Here is a 17,215-nt window from a genome sequence, read left to right on the forward strand (position 1 = left end):
GACAGTGGTGTGCAGATAGGTGGCCAGAGAGTTGGAGAAACAATGGGTTAACACGAAACTTAGTCCTCCTTGAATTGTTCCCCATAGTGGTTGCTTGTGAAATTTGGTACAATATTTTCCAAAACCGAAAAGTGAGATTTCATTGTGATAACTTGGGAGTTGTAGAAGTCATCAACAAACAATCAGCTTCTTCCCTGCCTGTTGTTACGTTGCTGCGTCATCTAGTGCTGCGCTGTTTAAAGTCAAATTGTCAGATTACAGCTGTGCATGTCCCCGGTGTTTGCAATTCTGTGGCTGATGCTCTGTCTCGTTTTCAGTGGGACAGATTCCGTTCGTTAGCCCCGATGGCAGAGGTACAAGGCAAGAAGTGTCCGGATTTTCTGTGGTCACTGCCAGTGACACTGCATACGCTCTGATAGAACGGTCTGTGGGTGTAAGCACATGGCAGAGGTACCAGTCAGCATGGAGGGAATGGGAAGACTTGTGTGCTCTAGTGGCACATGATGCCAGTGTACATGACAATGTTTCCTTGTTGTTATTTTACATTAGCAGGGCCTTTGTGGATGGTACTTCATTGTCCAGTATTGATAGTAAAATGTCTGGATTAGCTTTTTGGTTTAAGTTGCACGACTTCACTGATTACACAAAGCATTTTTTAGTTAAGCAGGCCCTAAAGGGTTACAGGAAAAGTTGTAAGAAGACCAGAGATAAACGGCGTCCGATTTCTTTCCAGTTATTGCAGCAGATGCTGAGTGTACTAGGCCGAGTCTGGAGCAGTCCGTTTCCAGTGTTACTCTTTAGTTGTGCATTCACACTGGCCTTTTTTGGAGCTTTTAGAATCAGCGAGTTAGTGTCGAATAGCTCCACCAGAAGTGGGGGTCTACAAGCCGAGGACGTGCATCAGTACACAGTGTTCCCCCGTGGTCCCCACATAGCTTTCTCATGAGCCAGATCAGACACCCCCATACTTTGCACTGACGAGGGGCAAGCACCCCGAAACACCGTGTCTGCAAATTGGGATTCTGATCTGGCTTATATATCCTGAGTCATATTGCAAAGGATTGTCGAAAATCCACTTGTGACTTTTAGGATCGCTACTTCCAATAGGTGGCGCTGTGCTAGAGTTTGTCTCCTTTACTGGAGAGACAATTTGAATACATCAGTACACAGACAGATTAGAATGTTTTCTGGCAAAGTCAAAAACTGATCAACAGGGTAGAGGAAAATGGATCACATTGTTTCCTTTAAGCGGGTCCAGGGCCTGCCCGGTCATCTGTTTTAGAAACTATGTCTCAAGAAGGCCAAATATCCAAGGTTCATTACTAATTCATGAGGATTGTAAGTCATTGTCACAATTTCAATTCACAGCAGTTCTTAAAAAATGCCTGACAATATTGGGAGAGTCTCCAAACGCATTCACTTCACACTCGTTTAGGATAGGAGCAGCCACAGAAGCTGCTAGATGGGGCTTAGAGCCTGACATAGTTAAAAAAAATCGGGAGATGGGAATCGAGCAGATTTAAGAGTTACATTCGATTACATTTATTATAAATGGCGTACATGTATATATATGTGTACATTGTGGTAATCTTATAGTAGTTGTGTCTTCATTTAGACAATTGTGTGATAATTGTGTTTTTGTTTTTTGTTTTAGCTGAACAGCAATGCCTGATTTGGATCATGGGACATTCATTTGTTTTTTGGGGGGCCTTACGTGCAGCAGTCAGGCCTAATGGCAAACAGTTGGGGTTGCCCAGTTCCTTGGCACGGGTGACATGGATAGGAAAGAGGGGAATGCAGTGGCATCAGCTGTTAAAAGAAATCCAGTATCATGTGGAGTTCTACCGCCCCCCGGACGTCTTACTTATCCATTTAGGTGGTAATGATTTAGCAATAAGAACATCAAGACATTTAGTTAGGAACATAAAGCTTGATATGTTGAATTTATGGAGGTCTTACCCAGAAACAGTGGTGGTCTGGTCGGATATAGTAGCTAGACAAATGTGGAGAACAGCGCGATCAGTGGCTCGCATCAATAATACAAGGATAAAGGTTAATAAAAAAATAACAAAATTTGTGTTGGAAAACGGAGGGGTGGCCATACGTCACCAGATGCTGGAAAATACAAAGGAACATTTTTGGAGAGATGATAAGGTACATCTTAATGACATTGGCATTGATATATGGATGTTGGGAATACAAGAAGGAGTAGAACGAGCCATTAAGTTGTGGAGGAACTCACTCTTGTAAGGTGTCACAAGAGCGAGTCTTGGCGGGATGTGGTTGTTTAAACCCCCTCTTTGTTGGTTGGAGAATTATGTTTTAATGGGGTCCCTGGGCCAGAGCTCAGCGGACAGTGGAATATGGGTCCCTGGGGAGGAGCTCAGTGGACAGTGGAATAGATGGGTCCCTGGGGAGGAGCTCAGCGGACACAAGGAAAATGATCAAGGGGTATACCCAGATTCCCCCTTGAGCTAGGTGTACACGGCGGAGGGGGATATGGGGCTGGGATTTATAACAACCACATCTCTGGGCCGATAATCTTGTTTTTTCTTATTGATGTTTTTTCTTATTAAAATAAAGGGCTGCTGTGGCCAAAATTTTAATCCATGTCACGCAGTGTGTGGTGTCTTATTTATTAGATTACCAGGAGCGCAATTCACTAGTCCATCAGTCAAGCAGAGTGAAGGCAGATAGACGTAACGTACATGACTGAGGCAGTGATAGATCCAGGAAAGGGTTAAGGAGTAAGGGATGGGGGTTTTTACCTAAGGAATGTGGTGGTGGGCGAGCAGGAGGAGAGATGGGGGCAGGGGCCATATAAGAAATAGGTCCCATGTTAAGGTGTCATTCCTTTGTCCTGGACTTAAAGACTGAACAAGCAGTTGTCCCACCCACCCTCCCTATAATAAAGGGAAATGTATCAATATCAGGACTTTGCAACACTGTCAATATTCTAACAATGTTATTGGTATTCAACATCATCGGTATTTTATCAACATTATTAGTATTGTATCGTATTGTATCAATTGTTATCAGTAATGTATCCAAATTGACAATGTCATATCAACATATTAATATTGTATTAACATTTTAATATTGTATGTTACAGCAGCATTTGGCGGCGGCGGGATGTGGTTGTTTAAACCCCCTCTTTGTTGGTTGGAGAATTATGTTTTAATGGGGTCCCTGGGCCAGAGCTCAGCGGACAGTGGAATATGGGTCCCTGGGGAGGAGCTCAGTGGACAGTGGAATAGATGGGTCCCTGGGGAGGAGCTCAGCGGACACAAGGAAAATGATCAAGGGGTATACCCAGATTCCCCCTTGAGCTAGGTGTACACGGCGGAGGGGGATATGGGGCTGGGATTTATAACAACCACATCTCTGGGCCGATAATCTTGTTTTTTCTTATTGATGTTTTTTCTTATTAAAATAAAGGGCTGCTGTGGCCAAAATTTTAATCCATGTCACGCAGTGTGTGGTGTCTTATTTATTAGATTACCAGGAGCGCAATTCACTAGTCCATCAGTCATGTATAACCAGTGTATCCTGTATAACCAGTGTATCCTGTATAACCAGTGTATCCTGTATAATCAGTGTATCCTGTATAATCAGTGTATCCTGTATAACCAGTGTATCCTGTATAACCAGTGTATCCTGTATAACCAGTGTATCCTGTATAACCAGTGTATCCTGTATAACCAGTGTATCCTGTATAACCAGTGTATCCTGTATAACCAGTGTATTCCTGTATAACCAGTGTATCCTGTATAATCAGTGTATCCTGTATAATCAGTGTATCCTGTATAACCAGTGTATCCTGTATAATCAGTGTATCCTGTATAATCAGTGTATCCTGTATAACCAGTGTATCCTGTATAACCAGTGTATCCTGTATAACCAGTGTATCCTGTATAACCAGTGTATCCTGTATAATCAGTGTATCCTGTATAATCAGTGTATCCTGTATAACCAGTGTATCCTGTATAATCAGTGTATCCTGTATAACCAGTGTATCCTGTATAATCAGTGTATCCTGTATAATCAGTGTATCCTGTATAACCAGTGTATCCTGTATAACCAGTGTATCCTGTATAACCAGTGTATCCTGTATAACCAGTGTATCCTGTATAACCAGTGTATCCTGTATAACCAGTGTATCCTGTATAATCAGTGTATCCTGTATAATCAGTGTATCCTGTATAATCAGTGTATCCTGTATAATCAGTGTATCCTGTATAACCAGTGTATCCTGTATAACCAGTGTATCCTGTATAACCAGTGTATCCTGTATAACCAGTGTATCCTGTATAACCAGTGTATCCTGTATAACCAGTGTATCCTGTATAATCAGTGTATCCTGTATAACCAGTGTATCCTGTATAATCAGTGTATCCTGTATAACCAGTGTATCCTGTATAACCAGTGTATCCTGTATAATCAGTGTATCCTGTATAATCAGTGTATCCTGTATAACCAGTGTATCCTGTATAACCAGTGTATCCTGTATAACCAGTGTATCCTGTATAACCAGTGTATCCTGTATAACCAGTGTATCCTGTATAACCAGTGTATCCTGTATAATCAGTGTATCCTGTATAATCAGTGTATCCTGTATAACCAGTGTATCCTGTATAACCAGTGTATCCTGTATAATCAGTGTATCCTGTATAATCAGTGTATCCTGTATAACCAGTGTATCCTGTATAACCAGTGTATCCTGTATAACCAGTGTATCCTGTATAACCAGTGTATCCTGTATAATCAGTGTATCCTGTATAACCAGTGTATCCTGTATAATCAGTGTATCCTGTATAACCAGTGTATCCTGTATAACCAGTGTATCCTGTATAATCAGTGTATCCTGTATAATCAGTGTATCCTGTATAACCAGTGTATCCTGTATAACCAGTGTATCCTGTATAACCAGTGTATCCTGTATAATCAGTGTATCCTGTATAATCAGTGTATCCTGTATAACCAGTGTATCCTGTATAATCAGTGTATCCTGTATAACCAGTGTATCCTGTATAATCAGTGTATCCTGTATAACCAGTGTATCCTGTATAACCAGTGTATCCTGTATAATCAGTGTATCCTGTATAACCAGTGTATCCTGTATAACCAGTGTATCCTGTATAACCAGTGTATCCTGTATAACCAGTGTATCCTGTATAATCAGTGTATCCTGTATAACCAGTGTATCCTGTATAACCAGTGTATCCTGTATAATCAGTGTATCCTGTATAATCAGTGTATCCTGTATAACCAGTGTATCCTGTATAATCAGTGTATCCTGTATAACCAGTGTATCCTGTATAATCAGTGTATCCTGTATAACCAGTGTATCCTGTATAACCAGTGTATCCTGTATAATCAGTGTATCCTGTATAACCAGTGTATCCTGTATAACCAGTGTATCCTGTATAACCAGTGTATCCTGTATAATCAGTGTATCCTGTATAATCAGTGTATCCTGTATAACCAGTGTATCCTGTATAACCAGTGTATCCTGTATAATCAGTGTATCCTGTATAACCAGTGTATCCTGTATAACCAGTGTATCCTGTATAACCAGTGTATCCTGTATAATCAGTGTATCCTGTATAACCAGTGTATCCTGTATAATCAGTGTATCCTGTATAACCAGTGTATCCTGTATAATCAGTGTATCCTGTATAACCAGTGTATCCTGTATAACCAGTGTATCCTGTATAACCAGTGTATCCTGTATAATCAGTGTATCCTGTATAATCAGTGTATCCTGTATAACCAGTGTATCCTGTATAATCAGTGTATCCTGTATAACCAGTGTATCCTGTATAACCAGTGTATCCTGTATAACCAGTGTATTCCTGTATAATCAGTGTATCCTGTATAACCAGTGTATCCTGTATAACCAGTGTATCCTGTATAACCAGTGTATCCTGTATAACCAGTGTATCCTGTATAACCAGTGTATCCTGTATAACCAGTGTATCCTGTATAATCAGTGTATCCTGTATAACCAGTGTATCCTGTATAACCAGTGTATCCTGTATAACCAGTGTATCCTGTATAACCAGTGTATCCTGTATAACCAGTGTATCCTGTATAACCAGTGTATCCTGTATAATCAGTGTATCCTGTATAATCAGTGTATCCTGTATAACCAGTGTATCCTGTATAATCAGTGTATCCTGTATAACCAGTGTATCCTGTATAATCAGTGTATCCTGTATAACCAGTGTATCCTGTATAACCAGTGTATCCTGTATAATCAGTGTATCCTGTATAACCAGTGTATCCTGTATAACCAGTGTATCCTGTATAACCAGTGTATTCCTGTATAATCAGTGTATCCTGTATAACCAGTGTATCCTGTATAACCAGTGTATCCTGTATAACCAGTGTATCCTGTATAACCAGTGTATCCTGTATAACCAGTGTATCCTGTATAACCAGTGTATCCTGTATAACCAGTGTATCCTGTATAATCAGTGTATCCTGTATAACCAGTGTATCCTGTATAACCAGTGTATCCTGTATAACCAGTGTATCCTGTATAACCAGTGTATCCTGTATAACCAGTGTATCCTGTATAACCAGTGTATCCTGTATAACCAGTGTATCCTGTATAACCAGTGTATCCTGTATAATCAGTGTATCCTGTATAACCAGTGTATCCTGTATAACCAGTGTATCCTGTATAATCAGTGTATCCTGTATAATCAGTGTATCCTGTATAACCAGTGTATCCTGTATAACCAGTGTATCCTGTATAACCAGTGTATCCTGTATAACCAGTGTATCCTGTATAACCAGTGTATCCTGTATAATCAGTGTATCCTGTATAACCAGTGTATCCTGTATAACCAGTGTATCCTGTATAACCAGTGTATCCTGTATAATCAGTGTATCCTGTATAACCAGTGTATCCTGTATAACCAGTGTATCCTGTATAACCAGTGTATCCTGTATAACCAGTGTATCCTGTATAACCAGTGTATCCTGTATAACCAGTGTATCCTGTATAATCAGTGTATCCTGTATAACCAGTGTATCCTGTATAACCAGTGTATCCTGTATAACCAGTGTATCCTGTATAATCAGTGTATCCTGTATAATCAGTGTATCCTGTATAACCAGTGTATCCTGTATAATCAGTGGATCCTGTATAACCAGTGGATCCTGTATAACCAGTGTATCCTGTATAATCAGTGTATCCTGTATAACCAGTGTATCCTGTATAACCAGTGTATCCTGTATAACCAGTGTATCCTGTATAACCAGTGTATCCTGTATAACCAGTGTATCCTGTATAACCAGTGTATCCTGTATAACCAGTGTATCCTGTATAACCAGTGTATCCTGTATAACCAGTGTATCCTGTATAACCAGTGTATCCTGTATAATCAGTGTATCCTGTATAATCAGTGTATCCTGTATAACCAGTGTATCCTGTATAATCAGTGTATCCTGTATAACCAGTGTATCCTGTATAACCAGTGTATCCTGTATAATCAGTGTACCCTGTATAACCAGTGTATCCTGTATAACCAGTGTATCCTGTATAATCAGTGTATCCTGTATAACCAGTGTATCCTGTATAACCAGTGTATCCTGTATAATCAGTGTATCCTGTATAACCAGTGTATCCTGTATAACCAGTGTATCCTGTATAATCAGTGTATCCTGTATAACCAGTGTATCCTGTATAACCAGTGTATCCTGTATAACCAGTGTATCCTGTATAACCAGTGTATCCTGTATAACCAGTGTATCCTGTATAATCAGTGTATCCTGTATAATCAGTGTATCCTGTATAACCAGTGTATCCTGTATAATCAGTGTATCCTGTATAACCAGTGTATCCTGTATAACCAGTGTATCCTGTATAACCAGTGTATCCTGTATAATCAGTGTATCCTGTATAATCAGTGTATCCTGTATAATCAGTGTATCCTGTATAATCAGTGTATCCTGTATAATCAGTGTATCCTGTATAACCAGTGTATCCTGTATAACCAGTGTATCCTGTATAACCAGTGTATCCTGTATAATCAGTGTATCCTGTATAACCAGTGTATCCTGTATAACCAGTGTATCCTGTATAATCAGTGTATCCTGTATAATCAGTGTATCCTGTATAACCAGTGTATCCTGTATAATCAGTGTATCCTGTATAACCAGTGTATCCTGTATAACCAGTGTATCCTGTATAATCAGTGTATCCTGTATAACCAGTGTATCCTGTATAATCAGTGTATCCTGTATAATCAGTGTATCCTGTATAACCAGTGTATCCTGTATAACCAGTGTATCCTGTATAACCAGTGTATCCTGTATAATCAGTGTATCCTGTATAATCAATGTACCCTGTATCATCAGCATACCCTGTATCAAGAGTGCATGTCTGTATTATCAGTGTATACATGTATCATCCGTGTTTCCTGTATTATCAGCGTACTTGTATCATTAGTGTATCCTGTATCATAGGTATATCCCTGTATCATCAGTGGATCCTGTATCAACAGTATATACTGTATTATCGTTGTACCCTGTATCATCTGTGAACTGCTAAATAATCAGTGCATCCTATATTTTTGGTATACCCTTGTATAATGAGCGTATACCTGTATCATCCGTGTACCTCTGTATCAACAATGTACCCTTGTATCATCACTGTACCCTGTATTATCAGTTTATCCTATATTAGTTTTACCTGTATCATCAGTGTACCCCTCTTTCAACAATGTACCCTTGTATCATCACTGTACCCTGTATTATCAGTTTATCCTCTACCAGTTTTACTGGTATCATCAATGTACCCTCAGTGCATTCTGTATCATCAGTGTACTCTTCCATCCTCCCATCTCTAACACTCGTATCATCAGTGTAACCTTGCATCATTAATGTATCATCACTGTATCATAAGTGTATCTCTATCATTAATGTATCTCTGTTTCATTAGTGTATCCTATATCATCAGTGTACCCTGTATCATCAGCATACCCTGTGTCAGTGTATCTGTGTATCATCAGTATATCCCTTATCATCAGTATATCCCTTATCATCAGTATATCCCTTATCATCAGTATATCCCTTATCATCAGTATATCCCTTATCATCAGTATATCCCTTATCGTCAGTATATCCCTTATCGTCAGTATATCCCTTAGCGTCAGTGTATCCCTTAGCGTCAGTGTATCCCTTAGCGTCAGTGTATCCCTTAGCGTCAGTGTATCCCTTAGCGTCAGTGTATCCCTTAGCGTCAGTGTATCCCTTAGCGTCAGTGTATCCCTTAGCGTCAGTGTATCCCTTAGCGTCAGTGTATCCCTTAGCGTCAGTGTATCCCTTAGCGTCAGTGTATCCCTTAGCGTCAGTGTATCCCTTAGCGTCAGTGTATCCCTTAGCGTCAGTGTATCCCTTAGCGTCAGTGTATCCCTTAGCGTCAGTGTATCCCTTAGCGTCAGTGTATCCCTTAGCGTCAGTGTATCCCTTAGCGTCAGTGTATCCCTTAGCGTCAGTGTATCCCTTAGCGTCAGTGTATCCCTTAGCGTCAGTGTATCCCTTAGCGTCAGTGTATCCCTTAGCGTCAGTGTATCCCTTAGCGTCAGTGTATCCCTTAGCGTCAGTGTATCCCTTAGCGTCAGTGTATCCCTTAGCGTCAGTGTATCCCTTAGCGTCAGTGTATCCCTTAGCGTCAGTGTATCCCTTAGCGTCAGTGTATCCCTTAGCGTCAGTGTATCCCTTAGCGTCAGTGTATCCCTTAGCGTCAGTGTATCCCTTAGCGTCAGTGTATCCCTTAGCGTCAGTGTATCCCTTAGCGTCAGTGTATCCCTTAGCGTCAGTGTATCCCTTAGCGTCAGTGTATCCCTAATCGTCAGTGTATCCCTAATCGTCAGTGTATCCCTAATCGTCAGTGTATCCCTAATCGTCAGTGTATCCCTAATCGTCAGTGTATCCCTAATCGTCAGCGTATCCCTAATCGTCAGCGTATCCCTAATCGTCAGCGTATCCCTAATCGTCAGCGTATCCCTAATCGTCAGCGTATCCCTAATCGTCAGCGTATCCCTAATCGTCAGCGTATCCCTAATCGTCAGCGTATCCCTAATCGTCAGCGTATCCCTAATCGTCAGTGTATCCCTAATCGTCAGCGTATCCCTAATCGTCAGCGTATCCCTAATCGTCAGCGTATCCCTAATCGTCAGTGTATCCCTAATCGTCAGTGTATCCCTAATCGTCAGTGTATCCCTAATCGTCAGTGTACCCTGCGTCAGTGTATCCTGCGTCAGTGTATCCTGCGTCAGTGTATCCTGCGTCAGTGTATCCTGCGTCAGTGTATCCTACGTCAGTGTATCCTTGTGTCATCAGTGTATCCCTGTGTCATCAGTGTATCCCTGTGTCATCAGTGTATCCCTGTATAATCAGTGTATCCCTGTATAATCAGTGTATCCCTGTATAATCAGTGTATCCCTGTATAATCAGTGTTTTCTGTATAATCAGTGTTTTCTGTATAATCAGTGTTTTCTGTATTATCAGTGTATCCCTGTATTATCAGTATATCCCTGTATTATCAGTATATCCCTGTATTATCAGTATATCCCTGTATTATCAGTGTATCCCTGTATAATCAGTGTATCCTGTATAATCTGTGTATCCGTGTATTATCAGTATATCCCTGTATTATCAGTATATCCCTGTATTATCAGTATATCCCTGTATTATCAGTATATCCCTGTATTATCAGTATATCCCTGTATTATCAGTATATCCCTGTATTATCAGTGTATCTGGTGTCAGTGTATCCCTGTATTATCAGTATATCCCTGTATTATCAGTGTATCCGGTGTCAGTTTATCCTGTATAATCAGTGTATCCTGTATTATCAGTATATCCCTGTATTATCAGTATATCCCTGTATTATCAGTGTATCCCTGTATTATCAGTGTATCCCTGTATTATCAGCATATCCCTGTATTATCAGTATATCCCTGTATTATCAGTGTATCCCTGTATTATCAGTATATCCCTGTATTATCAGTATATCCCTGTATTATCAGTATATCCCTGTATTATCAGTATATCCCTGTATTATCAGTGTATCCCTGTATTATCAGCATATCCCTGTATTATCAGTATATCCCTGTATTATCAGTGTATCCCTGTATTATCAGTATATCCCTGTATTATCAGTATATCCCTGTATTATCAGTGTATCCCTGTATTATCAGTATATCCCTGTATTATCAGTGTATCCCTGTATTATCAGTATATCCCTGTATTATCAGTATATCCCTGTATTATCAGTATATCCCTGTATTATCAGTGTATCCCTGTATTATCAGTATATCCCTGTATTATCAGTATATCCCTGTATTATCAGTGTATCCCTGTATTATCAGTATATCCCTGTATTATCAGTGTATCCCTGTATTATCAGTGTATCCCTGTATTATCAGTGTATCCCTGTATTATCAGTATATCCCTGTATTATCAGTGTATCCCTGTATTATCAGTATATCCCTGTATTATCAGTATATCCCTGTATTATCAGTATATCCCTGTATTATCAGTGTATCCCTGTATTATCAGTATATCCCTGTATTATCAGTATATCCCTGTATTATCAGTATATCCCTGTATTATCAGTATATCCCTGTATTATCAGTGTATCTGGTGTCAGTGTATCCCTGTATTATCAGTATATCCCTGTATTATCAGTGTATCCGGTGTCAGTTTATCCTGTATAATCAGTGTATCCTGTATTATCAGTATATCCCTGTATTATCAGTATATCCCTGTATTATCAGTGTATCCCTGTATTATCAGTGTATCCCTGTATTATCAGCATATCCCTGTATTATCAGTATATCCCTGTATTATCAGTGTATCCCTGTATTATCAGTATATCCCTGTATTATCAGTATATCCCTGTATTATCAGTATATCCCTGTATTATCAGTATATCCCTGTATTATCAGTGTATCCCTGTATTATCAGCATATCCCTGTATTATCAGTATATCCCTGTATTATCAGTGTATCCCTGTATTATCAGTATATCCCTGTATTATCAGTATATCCCTGTATTATCAGTATATCCCTGTATTATCAGTATATCCCTGTATTATCAGTATATCCCTGTATTATCAGTGTATCCCTGTATTATCAGTATATCCCTGTATTATCAGTATATCCCTGTATTATCAGTGTATCCCTGTATTATCAGTGTATCCCTGTATTATCAGCATATCCCTGTATTATCAGTGTATCCCTGTATTATCAGTATATCCCTGTATTATCAGTGTATCCCTGTATTATCAGTGTATCCGGTGTCAGTGTATCCTGTATAATCAGTGTATCCCTGTATTATCAGTATATCCCTGTATTATCAGTATATCCCTGTATTATCAGTGTATCCCTGTATTATCAGTATATCCCTGTATTATCAGTGTATCCCTGTATTATCAGTGTATCCCTGTATTATCAGTGTATCTGGTGTCAGTGTATCCCTGTATTATCAGTGTATCCCTGTATTATCAGTGTATCCGGTGTCAGTGTATCCTGTATAATCAGTGTATCCTGTATTATCAGTATATCCCTGTATTATCAGTGTATCCCTGTATTATCAGTATATCCCTGTATTATCAGTGTATCCCTGTATTATCAGTATATCCCTGTATTATCAGTGTATCCCTGTATTATCAGTGTATCTGGTGTCAGTGTATCCCTGTATTATCAGTGTATCCCTGTATTATCAGTGTATCCGGTGTCAGTGTATCCCTGTATTATCAGTATATCCCTGTATTATCAGTGTATCCCTGTATTATCAGTATATCCCTGTATTATCAGTATATCCCTGTATTATCAGTGTATCCCTGTATTATCAGTATATCCCTGTATTATCAGTGTATCCCTGTATTATCAGTGTATCCGGTGTCAGTGTATCCCTGTATTATCAGTGTATCCGGTGTCAGTGTATCCGGTGTCAGTGTATCCCTGCATCATGAATGTTGGTCTTAAAGTTTGGACAAACAGAGACCATAAAATGATAGGCTTTACTTTTGATATGCCAGCACATTATAAAGTGGGACTCCACATTTAGAAGTTTAATCCTCGTTACATATGTTATCAGCTCTTCATGTGACCCCCACCATTCCCAAGAACAGAGCTTTGCAGAGCCTGGTACTCCACAGTTATTTTTCTTGGGCCTCCTTAAGCAATCCCAGCAAGTTGTGTCCGTCTGAGAATGAATGTAGCGGAGGTTGAGCTTGCGGGGCTGCTCTACTCTAAAGAACCCTGTTCTTGCAATACAGAGCCCCATTAGCATGCTCAAGGTGTCGTCCATCTATCTGCTGGTTATCACCTGTCCCAACTCTTAAGATGGGAATGACTATTTAATCTCTCTTATTATTACGCCTTACAGAGACCATAATGTATGTTGCCCCAATATGACACTAGCATTGTATGTTCTCATTAGGAGGCTCAGCCCCCTATATGCTCCTGAGATTTACAATCAGTTTACTAGTTCCGATATTATATGACCATTATAACTCAATGTTTCCATGGCGGGATACTCTGCCGGCTCCGTGCTCTTCCCTGCAAGGTCAATAAGCTGATTATCTCCGTGTAATACCATACCACATATACATAAGGTAATGCATCATCCTGGATTAGGGACCGTTATTACATTGGATTCCAATGTCACCACATTTCCATGTTAAATACATGAAGACAAATAATGGAAGGTTGTCAGTACCGTGTTCGTCAGGATGCTTCCCCTCCACGGGGACGCTGACCGTGCGCCTCAAGAATTTGGTTCTAGTAGGATCGCTTCTCCTCTCCCGTATTAACAGCGGATGAACCTGAAATAAAGTAAATATAATATGGAGGATATAATTTACTGAACACAGCTGCAGAGCTGAAAATCCTAAGTGAAGCAAAAAGAAAAAAAAAAAACACATAGAAAAATATGATATTAGACAGCATTACAGCTAAAAAAAAATCAAAAAGAAAAACGGTAGGGATTAAGGGGACACCTTTCAGTAGGAATATACTCGAACGCTGTGTTATGCCTAGTGCAGGTCTGAGCAGGCAAAACATGACACTAAGTACCTACCCCTATGTACAAGACTATAACTACTATAACACTGCCCCCTATATACAGGAATATAACTACTATAATACTGCTGCCTATGTACAAGAATATAACTACTATAATACTGCCCCTATGTACAACAATATAACTACTATACTTCTGCTTCTATGTATAAGACTAACTACTATAATACTGCCCCCTATGTACAAGACTATAACTACTATAAGACTGCCCCCTATATACAGGAATATAACTACTATAATACTGCTCCCTATGTACAAGAATATAACTACTATAATACTGCCCCGATATACAAGTATATAACTACTATAATACTGTCTCCTATGTAGAAGAATATAACTACTATAATACTGCCCCTATGTACAAGAATATAACTACTATAATATTGCCCCTATGTACAAGAATATAACTACTATAATACTGCCCCTATGTACAAGAATATAACTACTATAATATTGCCCCTATGTACAAGAATATAACTACTATAATACTGCCCCTATGTACAAGTATATAACTACTATAATACTGTCTCCTATGTAGAAGAATATAACTACTATAATACTGCCTCCTATGTACAAGAATATAACTACTATAATATTGCCCCTATGTGTACAAGAATATAACTGCTATAATACTGTCTCCTATGTACAAGAATGATGTTTCACACATACCCATAGACTTGTATGGGTGCATGTGAGCCGAGACTCATTCCGCATGCCGATATCGCATAAGAAATCAATCGCAGATGGACACTGCCCCATCGTTTTGCACTGTTGCGAGTGCAAGCTGATGTTTTATCGGATTGCACTCGTCTGTGCAAAACACAAGTGGAACCGAGGCCTTAGGCTGAGCTGTTGCCAGTCTTGTATATAAATGAGCACTGCCTTATTATAGCTGGGAAATATGTGGAAACATGATCAAAAGACTGAACAGTAAATATCAAGATGGTGCCAAAGACACATTGAACTCTGCAGTTACTACACTGAAAATATAAGCGCTCTTATAGATGTAGCAAACCTTATGACCGGACATTAAGGCATCACCGGCCATTAATAACGCTGTAAGATGCAGGATTTGATGGACGTGAATGCTGCAGGTGAATGAGATCTCACAAATCCTAAACTCCTTTGGCGGTTTCTGGCACAGTAGGTAATGACGGGCACTCATGCCCCCGTGTGCCTTCTCCTCAGCCTTTATACCTGTCCCTTCCTCTCACTCCTCATGTCTTCTGATCTTCAGTGACTGTCCCTAGGTGCCCTACAGCCAATGTCACACCAGCTTAGGAATGGTTAATGCCGATGGCTTTGTTCTCTGCATCCGATTGGAGGAACAGATCGGGACTTTCGGCTGACGGGTTAATTACAATAATTATCCTGTACAAGTAAAAGCAGCGGCTGTGAATATAGACCCTACTGCTGTATTCTAGTTCTCCCTCTTTCCTATTCTGCTCCTTCACCCACTCTATGTGTCTGCTATGTACCCGCTGCACGACCCCTCTCTCCCCCTCGTGTACCCTGATTGGGGGTCCCCTATCACTTTACATGCTGTCATCTTTTCCTCCAATTTTCCCCTGGTTATGTAATATGGCAGCAGCCCAGCGGTGCGCGTCCATCTCCATCACCCCTGCTCATCATTTTGCATGCAGTTCCCTCGTTTCCCCCATCTGTGCCCCCCATCGCTTGCCTTCCCTGTCTCTATCTCTCTCCCACTCTCTCCCTCTAATGCTTAGAGTTCCTTGCAGTAACAATGACAGGACAGGATCTGGGAGAGCAGCTTGTAATCCTCCCACATACCCCCGTCCATCAGCTGCCTCATTCAGCTTCTGCGCGGGGAGTGGGAGAGAGGTTCCCACCACACCATCACCTTGGCTCCCCTCGCAGTGACTGACCACTAGCTTTCTACCCTTTGTCCTGTCCTACCAGGACCGCATCAGAGAGCCAGACAAAACCTCGTGAAATGTGCCGCAGACTGAGGATGGCGGACACAGCGGTCTAATGATACAAACTGCAGCAGTTGCTCAGGAGCCTGAAGGCCCTCGTGCAGTAGAGCTGCATTGTTCCTTGGGGAAGATGTGAAGATATATGATGGGAATTTCACAATGATGTAATCACAGCACATGGAGATGGATGGATCTGGATTGTCAGCGCTCACACTCGTATCACAGATTAGCCGGGTCGCACTACAGTAACTGACATCTCGCCCGGGCATGTGCCGCTAAAGCTCTCAGATAGGCTACTGTCTGCCGCAGCCTGTCCGGGCGATAGGTCACACCTTTGCGGATCCTCTTGACTGCTACACAACCGACTTTCACAGAATCAGGACTGCTCTTGGTCACATAAAACACTGTAAACTCACACAATCCGCTCCCTCTGCTGCACAGCTCACATTCAGCCGGGCCCTCGGGCACTACACACACTCACTCTGCACTTTGTCCTGCTTAATGCAATCCTCAAAAAAAAAGACACCCATTTGGATAAATAAATCCCCTGAAAGATGGGTAGGTTGACCATTACCTCATGTATGGCCGGCTAGGAAAAGCTAACAGAACAATGATTATTTAGTGACAATGGCTCCTAGTGGGTGTCATATATAAGTCACAGGTGACCTGTCAGCTCTTGAACGTCATGTTTGGAAAGCAGGAAAGATGGGCCAAGTTGTCATGACTATACAACCGGGGTGTTCCCGGTATGTGTCAGCTCTTGTGAAGTATCCCGATATACAGTCTTGTGTAGTGTTCCCAGTATATGGCTGGTCTGTAGGGCGTTTACAGTATATGGCAGGTCTTGTTAACGGCTCCCTTTATACTGCAGGATTTTGTGATGTGTTCCCGACATACGGCGGATCTTCTGGGGTGTTACTAAATACAGCAGGTCCTGTGAGAGGTTACTTGGAAACAGCAGCTCTTATAGAGTATTCCTGGAATGTTGATGGGTATTGTGGAGTGTTTCCGGTTTATGGCCGGCCTTGTGGGGTGTTCCCAGTATATGGCGGGTTTTTCATGGTATTCCCAGTTTACGGCAGGTCTTGGGCTTTCCAGGTTTACAGCAGGTCTTTGAGGTGGTCCCAGTATACGGCAGGTCTTGTGGGGTGTTCCCAGTTTACAAAAGGCATT

The 17,215-nt window shown here is 40.8% G+C and overlaps 1 protein-coding gene across 14 annotated transcripts in view; it reads right to left on the reverse strand.

The window, feature by feature from the left end:
• SYNGAP1 (synaptic Ras GTPase activating protein 1) overlaps window positions 1–17,215 on the reverse strand; it is a 319,394-nt gene that overhangs the window by 197,778 nt on the left and 104,401 nt on the right. For all 14 annotated transcript variants that reach the window (XR_012725275.1, XM_075323168.1, XM_075323173.1 and 11 more), the window contains one exon: window positions 13,744–13,849. Coding sequence is in view for 13 of the 14 variants with exons in the window: in XM_075323168.1 (XP_075179283.1) it covers window positions 13,744–13,849 (106 nt within the window). In the remaining variant the exon portion in view is untranslated. The remainder of the gene's footprint in view (window positions 1–13,743; window positions 13,850–17,215) is intronic.

Source organism: Anomaloglossus baeobatrachus, chromosome 9 (genome assembly GCF_048569485.1).
Source record: "Anomaloglossus baeobatrachus isolate aAnoBae1 chromosome 9, aAnoBae1.hap1, whole genome shotgun sequence".
Lineage (NCBI taxonomy): Eukaryota > Metazoa > Chordata > Amphibia > Anura > Aromobatidae > Anomaloglossus > Anomaloglossus baeobatrachus.